Here is a 21,783-nt window from a genome sequence, read left to right as displayed (position 1 = left end):
TACTAACATTCTTATCATTGTTACAAAATTGTGGCCATCCTGTCAATTGCAACAATTGGTCTATCTAAATACACTTCATCGTGTAACACTTTAGCTTACTTACCATCGAACACTTCAAACAAACCGACAGTCTCTGTTCACAGCTGCGGCTAGCTCAACTTCTAAATCACAGTCGTGGCGCCTGTAGGCACAGTCATGGCTAAATACTGTAACAGTTGTTTAATTATCTGTAAGGCAACACCAATTTAATTTCTTGGTTAACGGATTTTTATTTTCAAAAAAAAAAAATCATGAATCATGATTTTTTTTCTAAATTTTCTTTTTTTGGAAAATAAAAATCCGTTAACCAACAAATTAAATTGGTGTTGCCTAAACATTCAGTGATGCAAACAAATCAGAAAACATTCAGTACTGTGTAAATGATGAGATTGTGTCTCCAGATATACCAAACATATGTAACAATATGTTGTTTACAGATTAAGATACTACACGTATGTAATGCTATGTTTACAGAATGATATACTAGTACGCATAAGTAACACCATGCAAGCAGTCCAGTTGATTTCACTATTCCATGTCGGGAAATCTACCTATCCTGTCCTTACCACTACCAGGTTGTACACTGTGTCTAACAACCCCAGTCAAAATCATAGCCAGGGTGCCCTGCTAGTTAGTTTTCTGCGGTTCCCATACTCTGTGCTAACCACCTAGCATCCAGGCTATCAAAATCACTGCTTACTCTAAGTCTAACTATGGAAGGTCACTGGGAAGTGGAAAATCTAGACATTTAGAATTACATTTCAAACTAGTTGAGTGTACAGTAATGTCCATAGAGAGGGTTGGCTTTACTCAATACTCCTGTTTACTATTCTGATCATAGCTTCATTATGTATTTTTGACATATTTAAACATTTTAAAATTATTTTCCAAGTTCCCAGTGAACTTTTCAAGTCTAAAGTAACCACCAGACAATGAAAAACAGTGCAGTGTTTCAATTTCATACTTCGGAGGGTTCTTATAGGAAAGCATTTTGTTATTGTCTTGCTTCTATCCTTAGTTTGATAGCTCAGGAGCTACCCTGTGTATGCCCTGACAACAGTCCAGATTCCCGATTACCTTAGCCTGGGTGCCAGACCACCGCGCTCCTGGAGATAATCCCTCGGCCGGGGAAGCAACTCGCGCCGCCGCCACAGATAGCACACGGCCCACTCATTAGCTCTCTTATATCTCTAGCGCGATAGAAATCAGAGTTCGGCTCCCAAGCGCTCCTGGGTGCCAACTCTATCCCTACTACTAGGTCTTCCCCGCCCAAAACGGCTTATCATCGCATCGCCCGAAAGGTCTGGTATCCAGGCTAAGGTTACCCGCAGTAGACACAGGATGAAGGACACTACTGTGTTTACACCAGGGCCTGTTCCTGGAAACAGCCGCAGGGCTCCTGGAAGTGGTAATGCCAGGATGTTCGGATCACTGATTACGATCCCTCCCAACTCATCCTGGATTAATGTTAAAGGTAGGCTCCAATGTGGCCCCTAAGGGCAGTATAAAGCATGATGTACTACAAATGGACTAGAACAGAGTGACGGATATGCCAGAAAGATCTCTAAGCTTCTATTACCGTGCCTCTGCTGGCACATTGCGGTTACTGGTGAGATGTGGGAGGATTGAAGGGGGGTGGGGGGTCGCCGACCTCACCAGGTGTCCTGGGAGAGAAGGGGATGGGCTCACGACCCTGGGGGCAGATTAGACTTCTATGAACTTGGTTGTCTAACAATGTGGGACAATTGTTCATCTGACTTGCCTGTCATTTCTTAGTGACAAGTAGTACTTATAGTTATAGTCAGCCCCAAGGCAAGGCGCGGTGGAGACATGCATAATTGGCCAAGTAGAGTGAATAGTATGCTAATGGGGTCGGCTACGGAGAGAGGGTCAAATCTGCCATCCTAGATGGCCAATTTCTACTTCTTTCCCAGCCATCCGACTGAACATTGTCCTCCTTTCCATGAAAAAAAACATTATGGTACGATTAGCATCTTTCCCAGAAATGCTGTAGTCACATGACAACGGAATCCGAACACTCCAGTCACACCTGCCTTTGTTGGCAATTTTCCACATTGTAAACTGAGGATTTCATGTTTTGCTATACTGTAACATGCGAGGGTGTGAAACTTTTGAAATGTGAAACTTTAGAAAACCTACAATGTATGGTAAGTTGGAGATCGAGTGGAAAAAAAATATCTAGCTAATCTCCTATCAGATGGGTGGCGCTTTGGTGCATTTTTCTCATCTTTTCGAGGCATTTTTTCCATAATTCTAGTGGTGGAAGGTTTACTTTGAGGCGTTAAAAAATACAACCTTTTTTTGAACAAATGAAAGCAAAAACCAGTTGAAATAGGTAAAAATACATGCTGCGATGTGAAGCGAAATTTTATGCTGCAACAATGCATCTGCTTGTACACAAGGTTCACATGATTAGTTTCAGACCCAGGATCCCTACAACAGATTGAATTATCTAAACATCAAACCATGCACAGTATTGTTCTAAATCATCAAGGCATACAATACGAATATATCATAATAGAGGAATGGTATAACTTTTCGCAAAGTATTTTGGAGATCAAAATATTCAAGTAACTATTCCTTCAGCCTAGAGTCACACCCTTTGCAAATGACATGACAACAATCTGATGTTTTTTCAGCTTCAAGTAAAATGGATAAGCTACTCATTCGCAGTGCCGCGGCAGCCTGATGCCATATCTACTCTTGAGAATATCTCAGCCAAACACTAAATACACACGTTCTCAGATAGAACTCACCTCTTCCCTCTGACATTCTTATCCAGATGTAGAGATAAATTTGCCATTACCTGGATAATTTTTACCTGGATTTCTAACCTTCGTCAACGTTTCCCACTGTGACAGACGAAACCTTTCCTCAATATTTCTAATGGCAAGATTTGTACAACCTTTTTTTTAAAGACCATATTCCACATATAATATCTAAGATTTATCCTCTGCGTGAGAGCACATGTTGACTTTGGTTTCTGTTGCACCCCGTTTTCCACTAGAGTCTTTAATTTTGATCGAGCTGTGACCGCTGTGAGACCAAAGATTTGACAGATCGCACAATAAATTTCATTGATGATACGTTTTGTGTGTTGTCTTTGACATAATACTTTTACATCTTGAATCCTATTCTAATCATGTAATCATGGGTCACATAAATCCTATTTTGGTCGGTGCACAGTCAATCAGTATTCTCTCTCTAGTGGAGGGGGGCCTAATTGACTGAGTTATCTAAAAGATATTTCTTGTAGCTCTGCAGTTGTGCTTCATACAATAATAAAATAATCCGTCTACATAAATTATTACAATATTATCATACAGATATGATGAACACAGCAAAGTAAAAATATGCCTGTGCATAATAGAGATATCTATTCAAATTCCTTTCATAAAATCATTGATTGCAATTTTACATCGTTCACACTTATCTATCTCGTACATATAACACCGTTTCAACACAACAGAGACACACTAAGCCATATATCGGAGGGATTTTCTGTACAATCTGCGGCCTAGCAATCTAGTAGAAGAAAAATATTTTCAACCTCTGCCCTAGACTAAAAACCACACCAATTTATTTCCCTGGTTCTCCGACATTTCAATGTCTTAATAGCAAAGTTCTTTTTTCACAACCACGTAATATAACAAGAACAGATGCTTCGATGACTGTCTGCCATCTTTGAGGGAAATTCTTCTGCTGGGCAAATTGGCCCTGAAGATGACAGACGGTCATCGAAACATTGGCTCTTGTTAGACATGCGGTTGTGAATAAAGAACTTTGCTATTCGGTAACTTACCAACCTGATGAAATCTTTTGCGGATTTCAATGTCTAGCTGTCAAGATGTAAACAGAGAGCTGGGAGGAAAACTATATTCATTCCCTTAAAGTAAACTGTGTGTACAGACATACATACCTTCCCCTGGGACTCTGTTTACATGTTGATTAGCACAATGTTCAGCATTAATTTTCTTTAAATCGGAGAACCAAGGAGCTAAGTTGGTGCGGCGTACTACACTGTGGTTATCTTGATGGCGGGTTGCTTATCCATCTCGAATCTGCGGACCCGAACGCGCTGCTTGTAGTGGTAGACCTTCAGGTAGTCCTTGAGTGACCCGGGCAGCCTGAGGGTGTTGATGTCGTCGTAGGAGGTGAACTTGCAGATGACGGACCTGCAGAGGGCCTGCAGCGGGAAGGTGAAGGGGCGCGGGAGGGGGGTGGTCAGCATGGGCTCGAAGAACATGCAGCAGTCCGGGTTCTTGTAGTGTTCCAGCAGCTTGCACACGGTGGGCGCCGCGAAGACGGCGGGGTCGTGCACGTCGAAGCTGAACAGGTGGTTCCACTGCTCGATGCGCGCGTGCAGCGTGCGCCCGTACCGCCGGAAGCTGACCGAGAACAGGAAGTCCTCCTGCGCGGAGTCTCTGAGGAGGAACGAGCCCTCGGGCTTCCCCTCGAGCACGTCCTCGGCCTCGTAGCGGTCCATGACGCCCCAGTAGTACGGCTGGTTCACGATGGTGACCATGTCCGGCACCAGGCAGTGGATGTAGTCGATCTGCGTGTGGATGCGGCGCGGCGTGAGCTTCTGCGCGACCTCGAAACGGCCGAACTGGTTCTGGTAGGTGTGCAGGGCCGGCTTGAACTGGCCAACCACGGCCCGCACGGCCTGGGTCCGCTCCCACGGCACCGTCAGCTTCTGCAGGTTCCGGTTGATGAAGTCCGAGATGACCTGAGGTGGGAAGGTGGCCATGTGGTTAGGGTTGTTGACTTACTGTTAGAATGTAAAACTCCTGGGTTTGAGTCCGTAGCAGGCCCGAATGTTGTGCCCAACAGTGCAGTCTTACAGCTTGTTCTTACTGTTCCAAACGGGTGTGTACTGTAGCTGTTAGCACTCCCGGTCCCGGTCAGGTTCGGAATGTAAAACAGGGCCCATTATCTCATTACCTCATGCTGAGATGATTTAATCATGGCTTCTTTTTATAGTCTGGAGTCCAGCCTTCCAAGCTCAGCTCCCCAAAGCAGACTAAAGCTTAGAAGGCTGGACTCCGGGCTTTCTATTTATGGTTCCGTTGAAAACAGCATTAATAGAACTGAGGTGGAAAGGTGGCCCAGTGGTTAGGGTTGTTGACTTACAGTTAGAGTGTAAAAGTTCTGGGTTCGAGTCTCCAGCAGGCCTAAATGTTGTGCCTAACAGTGCAGTCTTACATGTAGCTTGCACTTTCTGTTCAAAACTTGTGTGGGCCAAGCTTTCTGTTTTCAATAATTTTTTTTTTCAAAAAATTTTTTTTGGGGGGGAAAATGAAAATTTGTTAACCAACAAATAAAATTGGTATGGCCTAACGCAGTGTTATAAATCTCTCAATTCAGCCTCAGGGCTGCAAAGAGTGTTAAAACCAATCAACCAGTCATAAAACAAACAAACAAACCTCTAGGTTGTACCAGGGCGGTGAGTCAAACAAACAAACCAACAAACAAGCAAACCCACCTCATCGTGGTCATGATGAACGATAGTTTTCCAGATGCCGTCGGTGATGTCGGGCGGGTTGTACCCGGGCGGGGGGTCGATGCCCTCCTCGATGTCACGGCGACGGACCTCCCGCATCATCTCCTCCTCGTCGTACACCGGGAACGAGTCACGCTCACCGTACTTGTTCCCGGTGTCCGCCGGCTCGTCTGCGGGCGGTTCTTTCCGCGGCGGCTTTGGTGGGAGTTCTGGGAAAAGTAAAGACTTGATGAAGGTTAGACATCCAGGTAATAAGATACGCCAAAAATAGTCACTCAAGCAACTGGATAAGATTTTGAAACAGTCAGACATTTCAGACATCAACCTTGTTTTGTCTTTGCTATTTTCTTTTCCTGTAGGACTATCCAAAATGGTCTTTATTTGCATGCTTTATTAAATCATTTGCAATCAATTCATAGTACATGATAACCACTGGACTACATGCACTGCTGTATACATTTTTTTTCTATAAAAAAAATGCAAGGGGGAGCAGAGCAACCAAGCAGGGGATGGTGTTGAAGGGGGTTTCAACAGTGCAGAGTTTTAGAGACTTTTATGTTAAAATGAGGCATTATTCAGCTTCCTGAGGGGCAAAATTACTGTCAGTCAGGTCACACTCACAGTTGAAGACAGTGGCCACATGTGACCTAGTACTTAAGTAGCATCCCTGGTCAATCTGAATTTTATGCTTGTCACAGAATCTGCTCCCCAGGGTAAGGCCGGCATGGTCAGGGCATGGGAGCGCAGTGCCCTTGTTCCCCTGTTTAGATTAACCCCTGGTGTGGGGTCGTGTGGCGCAACGGCAGTGCAAGTGTGTTCCGCTCAGAACCAAGTGGTCCCGGGTTCGAATCCTGCAGTGTCACCGATCTTGTACCCTTGGGAAAGGCACTTTACACAACTTTCCCAACATGCCAGAATGGTCGTCATCAAGACCGTGGGCATTAAAGGCAAGAAAAGAAGAGATACCTGGGAGCTCCTCGTATTGGCTCTCCTCCTGGGCGGAGGCCTCCGATGACGGGTCCTTGCTGCTGAAGATCACGCCGGCCCCGAGGGGATGGTCCTCCGTCCTGGCATATCTGTGGGACACAGAGACAGGAACAGACTTAAGTTAGATACAAGTTCACACAATAGGAAACTGTATACATGTAGACTCACCGATTTTCTGGGTGCAAAAAAATGTACACGCACCCAGTATTTTGAGCCCCGTAAATGTAGACTCGTCGTGAGTTATAGTAATTTTAGACATGTGATTCATACTAAGACTGTACTGTACTCTTAACTTGCTAAATTGCATGTATTGTATAACATCTGACAATAAATAGATGAATTGCATATTTTTTCCTGCAGACTCAAAAATATTCAGTAACTTTAGGTAGCACTACTTGCAGGTGAAAATATCCAGCCCTGGTTAGATCGACTCGACTTATCGATGTTGGAAAATGACTACAATGGAACACACCCTGCCTCCAAATGCAAAACACTGCACTCCTCATGAATTGAACCTGATATTAATTATTATGGAGATTTCACAATATGTGGGCAAAGACAAGCCTCCTTGGGGTAAGTAAACAGTACACCAGTCAAGCTGACTGGACATTCTAAATCTAGATTCATTCTCATCCGGGCTCGTTTGGAACTTGAAGCTACTTCACCAGTTAGATGTGTTATTGAGAGATTGAGGATAACAATGCTAGCTAAAGCTGATGCCGTAGGGCTGATGTGTATCAGGGTTTTACCAAACCCTGGGTTAGAGATCTATTTTTCAACCTCCTTTTACCATGGTCAATATTGCTTTACCGATGACGAACATATATATATATATATATATATATATATATATATATATATATATAGATAGATAGATAGATAGATAGATATAGATGTATAGAACTGTGACATGGTGAATACAAAAGTTTCACAACTGAGCTTCAAGTTCCACCCTGGGAAACTCCCCCTCCTAGCTGTCAGGAAGCCATGACACCCTCGTTAGCAAAGGTCAAGTGATTTACATAAACGAACAATGCTACGGCGTGAAAGCCATTGTCATGCAGGTGTGGCCGTTAGCACTCCCAAGCCCCCCCTGTGGTTTGGAATGTTAAACGTGGCTCATTATCTCATCACCTCGTCCTGAAGTGATTGATGCCTTCTGTAATTTGATTATGGCTTCTTTTTATGGCTCAACTGGATGCAGTATGAATGGACAAAGCAAATGTTATTGAAATTACATTATAATAGACTCCTAGCTATCTCTGTGTCTCCCCTTCTGTGTAGTTGCAGAAGACCTTACGGAAGTTGATGTACTTTTTTTGTGTCATAAAGATTGACTGTAACTGATATACCCAGGGCATTTCATATCTCAACATTTCAATTCTGCAATACAGAAATGTCCAGAGAAAACATTGAGCCATCTGGTACGAATAGGATAGGTTCATGTCAACCTTACACTGTAAGTTACAGCAATGTTTCAATGCATGAAGGTGAGAAAACTTCATGATTCAAGGCTTGAATCTATTTTTGGGAGTACATTGTAGTTGCATCATCCAGTGTTCTCGCCAGGCCTTTTCAGCATAGGGGCCCCCTATGCTGTGATTTGGACCCCCTATGCTGTGATCTGGACCCCTATGCTGTGTTTCAACCAGCATAGGGGTGTTTCTTTCTGGGACAAACCTTGTGACCCTTCATAAATCTTATAAAAAGTTCATATTTGGCTTTAGAATGAGGCTGTGACAGAGGAAAAACTCTACTTTACAAAATTTATCCCTCAAAATGCATGAAATAATGTCTCATTGGGTTATGAATTTACAAATTTTCCGGGGGAACATGCCGGACTCCCTACTAGTACTCTGGTCATGTCTTCAGCACTCCACGCGTGACTTGCACCGCGTAAAGTTGGCCTTCTGTACCTGACCCCTATGCTGTGAAAAAATTCTGGTGAGAACACTGATCATCGCACCTAACCCAAAGATGTTGGTGCACGGAAACATTTTTGAGCACACAACATAAAAAAAGTGTAGAATCAAATCAATCTAAGAATGTCAGCAAAACCCTACATAAATTCTAGGTGCACCCAGAGTAAAATATTATGTGCACAGCGCCTATTTTGGGTGCACAATACTGTAAATCTTGTTTCTTTCACTGTAACTTTAGGTTTCAGTTTATTTGTTTTACCAGAAATACATGTCGCCTGGTGGCGTTTTTCAAAGATTTCTGGGGGGTAAAACCCCTTACATATAAATACAAAGCAACATTTTAAAATATCAAATAATGACAAATAATACAGCAATAAAGGTTCACTGTTTTCACGGTCACTTCTGGACCGTGAACTTATCATCACCGTGAAAAAAACTGTTATTATTTATGATTCATTCTTACATATGTTCTGTAAATCACTTGCCGCCACCGTGAAGTTAAAGTTCAGTGAAAATGTTCATTTACCTTACACTGTGAAATTTTGCTACCGTGAAGGTAAAGTGAAATACAGTAGTCAATAGTGCACATGCATTCAATATTTCCAGCCCTGGAGTAGCACTTGTTGACAGACATAATTGGACATTTGCTGGGCTCAGTAGCAGAGGTAATTCCAACACATTTTTGTTGACTTCAGCAGGGGAGTTTTGCCACCCACACATTTTGTCACTGGATCCACAAACCCAGCAGATGGCCTGTCAACAGACCTGACCTAGTGACCTGGCCCTGTTCTCCAAGCAGAGGTGTGGTCAGCGGGCTGGTAAAAACAGTCGAACATCTGAGGACGAAGCATGATGCTTTTTCGATAGCTAGAAGTGCGACACGGCTTTGCTATGGCTCACGTATTAAGCTAACACACCGGGTCACCCCTACTCTTCTCGATGAGTGTGTTGGGTTCTTTTACATGCAGAGGTTTGGCCCTTCAGGCTTACGCCTGTAGCTCCCTTGAACACAGGGCTGCTGGCTCTACGTCACAACCGAAATGCCGAATGCAATCCCTTACAACTTGTTTGAGCTGGGACCAACCCTGGGATCGAACTCAGGCCCATGGATCCATGATTCTACAAAATTTGGTACTGGTCACAATTTCTTTCATTTGCCTCCCCCTAGTCTGTATAACGCAAACTCCTGCTGTCCGGGGATTTCTGCGGTTACAGGGCGGAAAGCCGTTACAGGAGCTTGATTGAGTTTAGGCTAGTCTCCCCCCACCTCTGCTGGAATTCAAAGCCACTACTAGTTCCCCTGACGGAAACCTTTGCTTGGAGAATACCCTAAGAAACAAACCCCACGCCCACCCCCCTTCCCACAACATGGAGGCCCTAGGTGTTTACGCAGCATATGTACTAGTCTTCCCGCAAATACGCTCAACATTTACGTAATACACGCAGCAGCACTGTTCAACTGGGAAATCTGTGGGGGTCCGGAGGGTTGGAGTTGTCGTCACTTCCTCAATCTGGTTTGCCACACTGGCTGGTTGGTTTTGATAATTTCGCTCAAAACCTCTGTTTTAAGGCCTATTTCGACGTTTTGAAGCCTAATACGGCCTTTGCAATTTGTGGAACAGTTTAGAGAAACCACAAACAAGCACCCATAATTGACAGGATCAAGTTTGTGGTATAAAGTTGCGGTATCACCTCCTTCACAGGGATGTCAACAACAGGACAAGGAAAAAAGAAAGTGCTGCTGCTTTCTTTGATTACTAGTTATGTTTTTAGGAGGCTTCTTACAGCACATTGTGTACCTTGAGTTACTAAAATTGCCACCCTTGAATTTGAAACAGAGAACATTGTGTATAACTATAAGTAAACAAAATTACCACCCTTGAATACACACCCTGAGCAGACAGGGCTCAAAATAGTGGGCGCACCCAAAATTGGAGCTGTGCACCTTAATTTTTGACTGTGGGTGCACCGGTGCAGCTAGATATCTCTGTACGCTATAGGGAATAATTGTACACTAGTATGCAGAATACAAGATCTACAGTATACAGCAGTGGAATTAAAGGTTGTGTATCTGAGGGTTACTATTTTAGTCAGTCCTAATTCAAACATTCACCTGTTGTAAGGCATGTCAGAAACAGGGACACACATTTTTTTGTGTGTGTCTCGATTTTCTGTGCCAATTGATTTCAAATCATCTCTCCTTTATGGGCTGGTATTTGTGTTCTCCAAGTAGGTAAATCCAGTTGGGGTTGTTTTGTTGGTCTTTTACATCCTGTTCTGTGTTACTACGTCTATCTCTAGTGGTGTGGGCTTTCTTGGGGAACCAGTAAAAGGTTACAAAGGTGCACTATTAGCAAGGCAAACTAAATGTGGCAAAAACATGTCACGAAAGCAGGGCTGGATCCTTACATCTGCTTGGAGATCATCCTAACAATTTAGAGCCTTATAACAATTCTTCCTACAATTTCCTGCTTTCTGTTGAGAATTGACTGCCAGTTATTATTATGAGAATAATGCAGCTCCCAGATTTTTTTGTTCCCCCACATTCCACGGAGGAACGAGATCCGTTCGAGCATTGTTACACACATTCCTCACACTTGTTATGTTCTCTGAAACCTGGGATTTTGTGGGCAGCTCGGGACAATATGGTAGCGTGATTTGCGAACAAAAATAGATCACCAAGCTACAAAACGTCTGCGGATATCATCTTTTGGTTGACATAAACACAGCAACAACACATTCCAGTGTGCCTAACGCTGCGACATAACACGGAAGTGAATGTTAGAATATAGGATTATGAGGTTTCGCTTGGATTTGGTAGAACTAGTGCAAGTACACGGGATCGTGTAGTGTCCTACCCCCACCGTGTTTGATAATCACTATGTTACCTTGTACAGACGCACCCAGTTCTGTGCGGTTTGCTGGGTCCCTCCACGGAAGGCAGCTCGGCTCCTTGGTCAGACTTCCTCCGAAACTTCTCCTTGATAGACAGCGTCTTCTTCACCGGACTCGGCCCGGGGTCCGACCCCTTACGTTCCTTGTCTTTCTCCTTGGACTTAGATTTGTCTTTCGCGCTTTTCTTACGGAATGGCATTGTCTTGGGACGAGCACCCAAGTCCTTAGGTTGTTTTGTGGCTTCCTTGTTGTCCTCCTTGGCGCTCGGATCGTCCTTCTTCCCTGTATCGGGCGGCTGTGGATCGTGCTGCGGGGCGGACTGTTCCGTGTTCCCGCTGCCGTGTGGTTCCTCCTGCGGGGTACCGCCGGGGGCGGACGCCATGGCCGGGTTCCTGGTATTACTGTGTCGGTTCCGCTTAAACACCGAGAACTGTGGTGAAGAAAGCAGAAGGGCGTGAGCATCAACAACAATGGGCAGGGGAGGAGCATCAGCAACACCGCTGGAGAAAAATGTCAGGATTTGTAAATGGTAAATTCAAGTGCATTCCGTGGTACCACCCACCATGACCACCCCACCGCGGCGGCCAGCGCGCTGCGTCCCGCCGTACCGCCTCCCGAGGCCCCGGGCGGCAGCAGGCGGCGGACGGTGCCTTCAGGAGAGCCCGACGAGCTTCCCCAGAGTCTTGCCTGCCCTGTGTAGCGGCGCAGCGGCTGGGAAGGACGCGACAGAGATGTGTTCAGTTCCCCATTCCGTCCAGCTGCTCCGTCCGCTCGTGATCCGCGATGATGGGGAATTCGGAGAATAGGCGACGTCACTTCCGGTCACTCTTGGCCCCAGGGCATTTATTGCATAAGCGTACATTTACACATCTCAATCCTTAAAATTCGACACAAATTCAGTATGTATAGAGTATATAGTGAGTACTTGTATGCATGTGTATATTCTTTAACGTAGAAACATGCATATGTAGAGATTTATGTAATGAAAACATCTTTCTCACGGTCACATGACCCAATGTCACTTGTTCCCAGGGTGAAAGTGAAATTGCCCAAGATGCCCTTTGTCCACATTTAAACCGATCAAGTCACCACAAGTCAGACGGACAATTTGAGTACCTTAGAGTGAGGAAGGAAGGCGAGAGAGCAAACGTAGGGTTGATCGAACTGAACCGACCCAAGGCCCTGAATGCTCTGTGTGATGGCATGATGGCGGAGGTACGGTAGGGGGCGTGTCTGAGTGGGGATAATGCCTGGGGTTATAATTCACCTTGTTGTATTATTACAGCCAGTAGGTACCCACCTGAGTAATGAGGCTGTTTGACTTGCTCATGGCATGTCCTCGGTCACAAGACCCCTATTATAGTCCCTTCCGAACGACGGCGCAGCTCCAACCAGGATGCCCCTCCCAGGATTTGAACTGGAGTCTCCCAGGTGTTACCAACTAATTATAGAACCAGTTGAGCTACAGCCGTCCAGGGTCCTATCCATGTTTAAAATATGGCATGCTGATTGTTCTTTATAGCATCTCCATTTGTCATACTAGACATCTCCATCATAACTTATTTAAAGCCCAACATGTCTTCAAAGAGAAGTTTCAATTTATCAAAAACAAAGTAAAGTTAACGTTACATGACTATAACTATAAGCTAATCCACCATTCCGAGTATGCATGCACAAGGTCAAAAGTGAAGGCCCATCTTATAAACAGTTCTCGTCTTGACAGTCTCGATTTGCATTATAACTGTGAATGATTAAGGTGTTAAGGTGCAGTGGTCTGCATACTCTGAAGCTGCAATCAGTAAAGGTACAATCCAATGAACATGTTTCCAAAGCTTTACACTGTCGGCCTTCCCGAGTTTAGTGTTAAGTGTTGCCGGCCCTCCTAAAATCCCCCCATGCAGACTCTCACATTTTTCTTTCCATTACCCAGGAGGCCCTGCAGGCTGGGCTGGGCAGTAAGGTGTTCCCTCCGGACAGGGTGGTCAGCGAGGTGTCAGGACTGCCGAGAAGATCCAAACTGGTGGTTGCCATGGCGAAGGAGGCGGTGAGAGTATCACAGGAGACAACGCTAAGGGAGGGGCTGAGTTTGAGCAGACGTTGCATCTCGCCACGTTTGCCACCAACGACAGGAGGGAGGGCATGGCAGCGTATGTGGAAAAGAGAAAGCCTAACTTTACAGACAGCTGAGGTTCTGATGTGTTTGTTTAGGATATGCGAAGCAGTCAGTCCCGTGTTTGAGGAGAGCCACACCTCGAGCACGTTTAAGAACCCACCACACTCGTCGATAGGAGTAGGGGCCTGCCCCAGTGTGACTGTTTTAGTCTCTGGTTCAGTCTCTTGTGGATCTTAAGATCTTGTACTGCACTGACAGAATTGCGACCATGTTAATATGGCTTTTAAACTGAGACAACTGTCTTTTGTTGCAATACATGTACAAATAAAAAGTCTTTTGTTGCAATGCATGTACAAATAAATATGCGGGATGTTGTTGAGATCAAACAGTATTTCTCAGTTTCGTGTGTCAACCCAGGGGATATGTTAAGAAGTGCCTTAAGAACGAAATTCAAGTTCACATCTTTACCAACATTCCTCTTCCATTTAGTATGTTGTCATGTTTGCTGAATTCATAGGATGTACTTGTAGGTGTGGTTGTGGAAAGGAAAAACAACAGTAAAAGACAAAGTCGTGGGTAATGTAAAAGCAGCTGATATTTATTGATTAATAAAAATGCATAGTTTTGTAACAGATGTCTCTTTGTAGTGACTTTGAAGTGTGGTTCCTAGAACCTCTTTGGTTGTAGCAAAGTTCCAGTAAATCATGAATCACCTACAGATCAGTCAGATGCACATGATAATGACAGATGATATACATGTCCATCACAGGTAGCTCTTTCCTCTAAATGGAATGTTAAATGGTTTATTGGAATGAAAGCCATATACATCCAAAGGCTGGAATGAAAAATATATCATCTCTCTTGCTGACCATATGACATTCCTACATCTATCAATGCACTTACTTTAACATTTGTAAAAGGTCACCATTTTTATTAAATGACATGAAGTTCATCTGCATTGGTAGAAGTCATTCTGGATCAAAGTTGAACTGTGTCACGTGTTCTATCTGCGTAACATGACGTGACGTCACAGAAGCAGTGAATTGCTCAGCCCTTGACAAGCACTGGATTGGTCACTCAAAAATTTGGTCCAATTTTTGTATTGTAAATTACAGTTCAACTTTGATCCAGAATGACATGAAAACTTATAAAAAAAACAAGCATTATAAAATCAAAGATGGTTTTTACACAATTTCCAAATCATCGTATGCTCTATACTCTGGTCAACCATTGCAACAAATATGTATGTCAATGTCAACTTGTCTGATTAAAATAACAGAAGGACTAAAAGTAAAAGACATATAATATACAGCAAGTATACTGATAAATCTGATTTGAGTTAATTTTCATCGTCAGTTCACATGCAATTTCATTGCATCAGACATAATGGCCTGTCTACTTCACAACAATTCCATGGTTGCCAACTGCTACCTCTTGGTTTCTGAATCTGACCATTTCTACTATTTTCCCAACGATAGGACGGAGCCTGGTCCATCCATTGATAATGCAGCTTCACTGTATAGCGGACCTACCCTGTATAGCGGAGTACCTCGGCTGATTTCTACTATTTTCCCAACAATAGGACGGAGCCTGGTAGAGGCTATGGCTTTCCAAGATCACTCCCTGGAAATCATCATTCCCTCCCCTTCTCTGTTAATATGCAACAAGGAATTTAGGAGCAATCCATGGGCTCTTCTATTTCTGGCCATACTTTATCCCAAAGTTCCCGGGGAAATATGGTACAAAACAAATCATGGTTATTCTTCCTCAGATCATCAAAGATGGCAGTCATTTTTACCCCCAGTTCCATTACACTTGGGGATCCTGTATGCAAATAGAAGCCCATTGTATGCATAACCACAAGTTTTCCATCTCCGTCAAAACCTGGTGAACCTGAGGAGCCATGACCAAATACGGTCCTGTACGTAGCCGCTGCTTGGTGGGTCAACTGCTCATAAAACCTATGATACACTGCCTCTGGGGCACTAGTTGCACTCACAACAGGACAGGACAAATGAGATTTTTTGTCATGACCACCTGGATGTCCAATGATTGCTACTGTACCTTCCATGCTAATTGGCCCTATTAAATGACCAAGACCTGGAAACCTTTGTTGGAAACTGTCTAACTCTCCACTAGGAATATCCAGCTCCAGCACACAATAGTCCAACTCAGGACTGCAGTACACAAGACGTTTGACTTTGAAATGACTATCACTAGACTTGGGAAATAAAGGGTCCAAGTAGTTAAATTCCACAAAGACATCCCCTCTTCCCTCACCACACAGTCCTGCCGCATCTGCGACATGTTTGTTGGTCATAACATACACTTGGCCAACTCTAAAACAAGTTCCATGTGGATCAGTTTCTTTGTTAAGTATTCCTACAGAGTCAGAAAAGGACATGATGGTCTTTACCAATCGGACGCTACGCACTTCATTAACATTGTGAAATTTCTTCACAAAAGGTGCTGCAATCTTATCCAATTTCTTCCTCCTCTTCTTATCTTCTTCTTCAGACTCTATAGCTTGAAGAGCTGGAAGAGCTAAGTTCAAAACAGCAGCAACTAGTGTCTGCCACTTAGTATACATCTTTTCATCAGGCTTGTTTGCCGGTGAACTTGGGCTCCCTACTTTAGGTGTAGCACCACTGGTACTGGGCATACTTTTATCAACTCTCTCTTCATGACTAGGACTTTCTGTCTTATTTGGACCAATCCTGCCTTCATGTGTGGGGCTGTTGACTACAGGGTCATTACTTCGGATTTTATCTAGTGCTTTTTGCCAATCATCATCCCTTACTTGTGGGTCATCAAGGACTTTACTAACAAAGGTCTTGTCATGATAGCCATAAACGCCATCTGTAAGTTTGACACTGTGTGCTCTGTAAGTGAGTTCACTCTTCCTCACCTTGCTGTTATCGATCCTCCCATCCCTCAGCAGAGCTGACAGGAGAGTGTCATTGGGTAGGCAGTCAATCAGTAAAGTACGGAAGTGGTACTTTGTTGGCTCCATCTTGGTAATCCACTGGGACTTACTTCTTTGCTCACTAACATCAAGATAAAATTTATACCTTTCTCTAGCCTTTAGATCATCATCATTATACACACTAAGGCCTTGGCCATACTTTAGCTTGGTGTTAAATCTTGCCTCAAACTTGCCACCTGCAATGCTGCTGCAGGGGTTACCAATGTTTGGTTCTCCTTTGATATTGCTATCATCTAGTGGATAAAGGAAGACCTTGGTAAAGTCCTTCTTGATTTTGTCTAGCCTGAAATCATCTCGGAGTGCCTCAATGATGGGCTGGTTTCCAGGTGCGGTTACTTCTATACGGGCCTTCATCTTGGGATGGTCAAAGTTCACCTTAAATTTCATCTCTGAAAATATGAAGAAATTGAAAAATGAACGACTATCAATTCCAGGTGCAAAAAAAGGTGTGAAACCCTTGACACCACACAAATATTGTAATAAGAATCACAGTGACAGTTTCAAAATAAGGCAAAGAACAGTAAACAAACAGGTTTGTCAGCTGAATATCCGCTGTTACCTTCATTATCTTCTGTGTCAATGCTAAATACAATGCATTATACAAAAGGTTTGAGTCAATATCTCAGAGGGAACTTGGGGTAGTTTGGGGGGGGGGGGGGTTAAGAGATACAGTACATGTATCTGTTCTCATTAATTTTTCTTCCTATCTCTATCTGTATTCCTGAGTTAATATAGACTTTGTCTTAATTGTATGCCCCTTGAATTGTCAGTTATTAAGTACAGTTAACATACCAGTACTGCCCTGTATCCCATCCTCAGACATCTGTGCAATGGAAGGAACAGTAAATATGTCACTTGACCATCAAATCATCATGAGAAAATGAAACAGAGTAGACATAGCGAAACTAAATATGGAAGGCAGATCAACTTTTAAACTTGCATGCATTTAATATCATATTTGGAAATTTATCTCGGGGGGTCCCTGTTATATGTAATGTTATAATCTTGTTAGCCAAAACCTAAATATAAATTTAAATTCCTTTACCAAATATGTTAACTTTTTTCAACAAGCAGAATATTTGATTGCAGCAAGAAGGGGAAAACTGGAAAAGCACAGGGGGGAATGGGGGACTTTATGTTTACAATAAGTTATTTTCAGTTGTGTTTCAGTTTTTCAAATGACACTATTATCTATGTTTTGATTGAAATTATGTTATTGAATGGATAAATTTTTTTTTGGATATGACACTTGTTACTGGACGGATAAAGTTTTGTTTTATATGACACTGTTTCTATATGACAAGTTATTACTGACGTCAGTTTGTATATGACACTTATTTATGTTACTGAACTACTGACTTTGTTGTTTATGTTGTTGGATGGAAAATGAATTTAAAAAAATAAAAATTAAAAATAAATAATAATATGGAAGGCATGCAAAGTACACATAAATGACAACCCAACAGTTATTTAGTGTCAACAATCAAAAAAACTATTTCAGGCTTGTTACTTTGAAATGCAATCAATATGTAGCTACATTTTATAAATTTGATGCTGACATACATTTAACAGGTCCGATGGCTTTAGCATGCTTGGGATGTTGTAGTGTAGTACGTCTGTACAGCTTCATTATTTGCAGACAGGTTTTCAAAATTGCAAAGAAACCTGACAGCCATTTAATTCATTGGGAAGAGAGCTACTATTTGTATGATGAATTTCAGACCACACAAATACATACCTTTACATCTGCAGAGGTGCCATCAGCACAGGCAGCACCTTCAGTCTTACCATCCGGCTCCTGTTTGGAGAATGTTGTTGCTTCCGCCCCTACAATGGCTGCATGGGCAGGAGGAAAATGAGTGGTTCACACATTCACACCTGCCATTGAAATGACTATTGCGAGCCGAATTGGGTGTTCAAACATACGGGACACTGCTGGTCAATTTGATTCAACCCACCCCAATCCCACATTCAGGAAAATCAATTTGAATTGGCCCATAATGCAAATTAATTTGTGTGAACGGGGCCTAGTGGAGTATCAGTTAAATGTCAGCCGAATATCGGTAACTTGTAACCTTCAATTCTCTGAGTGTCATTACTCAATACAAGTGGAGAGAATTCTTTTCTTTAGGGGGGAGTGGGTAGATATTCTCATCTCTATATGCATTTCTGAAATTACCATAGACTTTGTCTCCACTGAATGCTTCTTGACTTGTCAGTTGTCACATGAATAAGCTATATTAGCAGTAAACCTACCAGTGCTGTCCTGCGGCATCCCATCCTCAGGCTTCTGTTCTGTGGAAGGCATGCCTTTCTCTGCTGCCTGGGAAGGAACAAACAGTAAATGTGTCACTTTACCATCAAAAACTCCTATTTTAACATCATGACCCATCATTCATTCATTGACAAGAGAAAATTAACAGAGTGAAAGTGAACGACATCCAAAAGACACACTGCATATTTCACAAGATTCACTCTGTTATCTACAGTGTCAACAACAACAAAATAATGTCAGGCTTAGTTAGTATATTAAATTGCAATTCATGTCAAGCTATACTTTGTAAAAAAATTGCAGACATATATGACAGCTTCAGTAAGTATGTGCAGAAAGATTTTTTAAATTGCAAGTAAACCTGGCGGCCTTTTAATTCACTTTCAATTGGAAGATTTAGGTATTTGTACATGGATGTCAGAACACAGGAGATACACACTTCTAACTCTGCAGCTTTCCCATCAGCACTAGTACTGGCAGCACTCTCAGTCTCCCTGTTGGGAATGAGCTGTGGTGTAGCTTCCTCCACTAAATGGGCAGAGGAAAAAGGAGTGGTTAGGGACAATGATATGGTTGACATGTCTGATGGTAGCTTCTTCATAGATAACTTAAAATGATGACATGGAATCAGATGGATTCAGACCAGTCAACTTGGACCAGTCAAGGTGTTGCTGCCAGACAGGCGAGTTTGGAGACGAGGCAGTGTTACTATTCAAGAAACCCCCACGGAAGAGTGTGGTATTCTTACCATTGGCAACAAAGCTAGTATTGTTGGCCATCTTTTTCGCAGCAAAGTTGTGGAATGTCACTCAGTATGTCAACAGGTGAGAAAGGCAGTCACAATATTGAGTAGCCTTACAGTGGAAATCGCTAGCTAGAAGAGAACAAAGTCAGTGCATAAATGACAGACAAGAGAACATATTACATACCAGTAAGTAATAAATATTGAAGTCAGTTTAATGACACCAGTTTAAAAAAGAACTCAAGAAAGGAAAATTCCCAAAACTGTTTATTTTTCTTCTTTTGTTGAATTCAGTTTGAGAGATCAAGGGTGCTACAGAAAGTTTAACACTATCTCTTTATAACCAAGGATGCATTATATTCAGATATATTATGTCCTTGTTTCTAGCCATTCTTTCAAGTCCTTAAAATTTGTTACCATCGAAACTTCGCCAGTAACGGTTAGAGCAAAACAACGTGACAACCACACTCCCTTAGAGGTAATAAGGTATTATCAAGGAGGTATTATATACTAGTACAATAATGACATAAACCTAAAGACATAAGACATAAACAAAACCCGTTGGGGCGTTGTTATGCAATTCTAGACAATGTCGACACGAGCACTGTTTACAAGCCAGGGGCCTTGACACTGCACATGCGTAGTCGGAATCGTGTATGGGCTTCAAGTTATTGGGTTTGATACGAAAAGTCTCCTCGCAAAATTTGGGCTGTTCAAAAAAATAATTGAAAAGGGGGGTGAAAGAGGTACAAAAATAGGTTTTGACCCTACCTTAGCTCCAATCGAGAAATTGCTCAACCCCCACTGGTTCCTAGTCCAAAATTGCCCAAACCCTCCCTAGTTCCTAATCCTAATCCAGATGCTTGAACCCTACCGCCTCCCAGTCTCTTCCACCCCCCTTTTCAAGCATTTTTTTGAACGGCCCAATGTGCGGTGCACAGACAGGCTCTGGGTGGTGGGGAGGGGTTGGCGCAGTAGCTAGGGAAGAAATGCAAAATGGGAGTTGGTGGGGCAGAAAAAAGGGAAAAGGGGACTAAAGAAATGGAGCTTGGGGAAAAGCCTCCCGTCCGCCCGCCCGGGGTTGCTGTATCTGATCTTAGTTATAAACAACAACAACGACATGCGACAACACTTCCGCATAATTTTCTGCTTCAGATAGCCGCGGCGACTCTGGGAGGACGTACAGCAGTCCTACGACAGATATACGTCCTGCCAGAGTCGCCGCGGCTATGCTACAGACACTATGAAAAGATCTGATCACAGAAGATGATACACTATGAAGAGAAAATGGCCAAAGAATGTTGAAAGAGAGAGCCTTACCTCTCATCAGCTGGTCCACGCGCGAGTGACGTTTGGGCGGAAGTAAAGTGGCATTGTCCATGTGATTCCCAGGGTATTTAGCAAAATGTATGTAACATTAAATGGACTATTAAAGAGTCATCAGATAAAACTAAGAAGATAAAAAGTTTGCTACACAACTATTTTATACAATTACAACTATAATGACATATAGTTTAGCATTTGCTCATTGATTTGAATGACAGTAAAAAAAGACATACCGAATACTTGCCTCGTAGAGTGGTACAGGCCATTAGGTGACGTCAGGGCAGATTTGGCGGGAAGTGTGAAGGATTTTTGTTTAGCTCCCAAGCTCTCGTGGATTCGCTGACGTGTCACAACCAGTTTCTCTTCCAAACAACCGTTTCATTCCAGGCACAGGTGCGTTATGTTAAAGATAGTAACTTGCATTACTTTTGTTGTTAAAGACTTAAGCATGAACACAATCGACCTCCATGTTTGCCCGAAAAATGACAGCTCATTTGCAAGATATCATGGGGAGGGGGGCACAGTCATCAGTTGAGTACAGTATACAGTAGAGAAGAATTTTCGGTCAGGTAGGACTGTTCCATACGCAAATTTCTACAGACTTTAGAAAAGGACTGGGGCCAAAGATTGGATTGGATCTTTATTATACAACCGGCACACTTATCAGTCTGAATTCTGTTGGTATTTTAAAAAAAATGAATACAAAATAACATATTGATATTTTACCATCTAAGTTATTGTTTTCATATGATAGATAACTATATTACTTAACGTTATATTAAACTTTGTTTCCACGTTTGCATAGTAGCTTCTTTGGGATCCATGATTTACGTTTGTATTACTTCCTGTACTAGTCTTCCGTTTGTGTTATGCATGTCACTGTGAAATGCAATAAGAATTAGATAAAAAATATATCATATGAATATGGCGTTTCAACATTGATGTATACTTGTGATTTGACGTTGATATTTGTGTGT

General features: G+C 42.8%; 2 protein-coding genes across 4 annotated transcripts; both read right to left on the bottom strand.

Annotated features, from left to right (window-relative positions):
- Positions 1 to 2,947: 2,947 nt before the first annotated feature.
- Positions 2,948 to 12,173, bottom strand: LOC136434054 (suppressor of cytokine signaling 5-like). Of its 3 annotated transcripts, none has more exons than XM_066426733.1 (5): positions 11,930 to 12,173; positions 11,376 to 11,797; positions 6,530 to 6,639; positions 5,546 to 5,772; positions 2,948 to 4,789 (listed from the first exon to the last, which is right to left on the bottom strand). In XM_066426733.1, the coding sequence occupies exons 1-5, from the start codon at positions 11,930 to 11,932 to the stop codon at positions 4,076 to 4,078; spliced, it is 1,476 nt and encodes a 491-aa protein (XP_066282830.1). In that variant the 5' UTR covers positions 11,933 to 12,173; the 3' UTR covers positions 2,948 to 4,075. The 3 variants fall into 3 exon arrangements, with proteins under 3 accessions (XP_066282830.1, XP_066282828.1, XP_066282831.1); XM_066426731.1 differs by having other exon boundaries at positions 11,361 to 11,797; positions 11,930 to 12,172; XM_066426734.1 differs by lacking the exon at positions 11,930 to 12,173 and having other exon boundaries at positions 11,361 to 11,919.
- Positions 12,174 to 14,057: 1,884 nt separating this feature from the next.
- On the bottom strand, positions 14,058 to 19,318 carry LOC136432081 (serine protease FAM111A-like). The gene is made up of 5 exons (XM_066423101.1): positions 19,178 to 19,318; positions 18,723 to 18,789; positions 18,205 to 18,302; positions 17,259 to 17,289; positions 14,058 to 16,855 (listed from the first exon to the last, which is right to left on the bottom strand). Exons 1-5 carry the CDS (start codon positions 19,316 to 19,318, stop codon positions 15,153 to 15,155), a joined length of 2,040 nt encoding a protein of 679 aa, XP_066279198.1. The 3' UTR covers positions 14,058 to 15,152.
- Positions 19,319 to 21,783: the final 2,465 nt, after the last annotated feature.

This window comes from Branchiostoma lanceolatum, chromosome 4 (genome assembly GCF_035083965.1).
Source record: "Branchiostoma lanceolatum isolate klBraLanc5 chromosome 4, klBraLanc5.hap2, whole genome shotgun sequence".
In the NCBI taxonomy this organism is placed as follows: domain Eukaryota; kingdom Metazoa; phylum Chordata; class Leptocardii; order Amphioxiformes; family Branchiostomatidae; genus Branchiostoma; species Branchiostoma lanceolatum.
This window is presented reverse-complemented; position numbering and strand designations above follow the sequence as displayed.

What these genes read in the sequence shown, in the direction of transcription:
- LOC136434054 (XM_066426731.1), bottom strand. An exon ending in ACTGGGTGCGTCTGTACAAG is followed by an intron (nt 6,640 to 11,360) that starts GTAACATAGTGA and finishes TGTGTCCCACAG; the next exon opens with ATATGCCAGGACGGAGGACC. An exon ending in CCAATACGAGGAGCTCCCAG is followed by an intron (nt 5,773 to 6,529) that starts GTATCTCTTCTT and finishes TACTTTTCCCAG; the next exon opens with AACTCCCACCAAAGCCGCCG.
- LOC136432081 (XM_066423101.1), bottom strand. Translation starts at nt 19,318, where the DNA reads ATGTCAACCATATCATTGTCCCTAACCACTCCTTTTTCCTCTGCCCAT. An exon ending in GCACCTCTGCAGATGTAAAG is followed by an intron (nt 17,290 to 18,204) that starts GTATGTATTTGT and finishes TCCATTGCACAG; the next exon opens with ATGTCTGAGGATGGGATACA. An exon ending in TGGGATACAGGGCAGTACTG is followed by an intron (nt 16,856 to 17,258) that starts GTATGTTAACTG and finishes TCATATTTTCAG; the next exon opens with AGATGAAATTTAAGGTGAAC.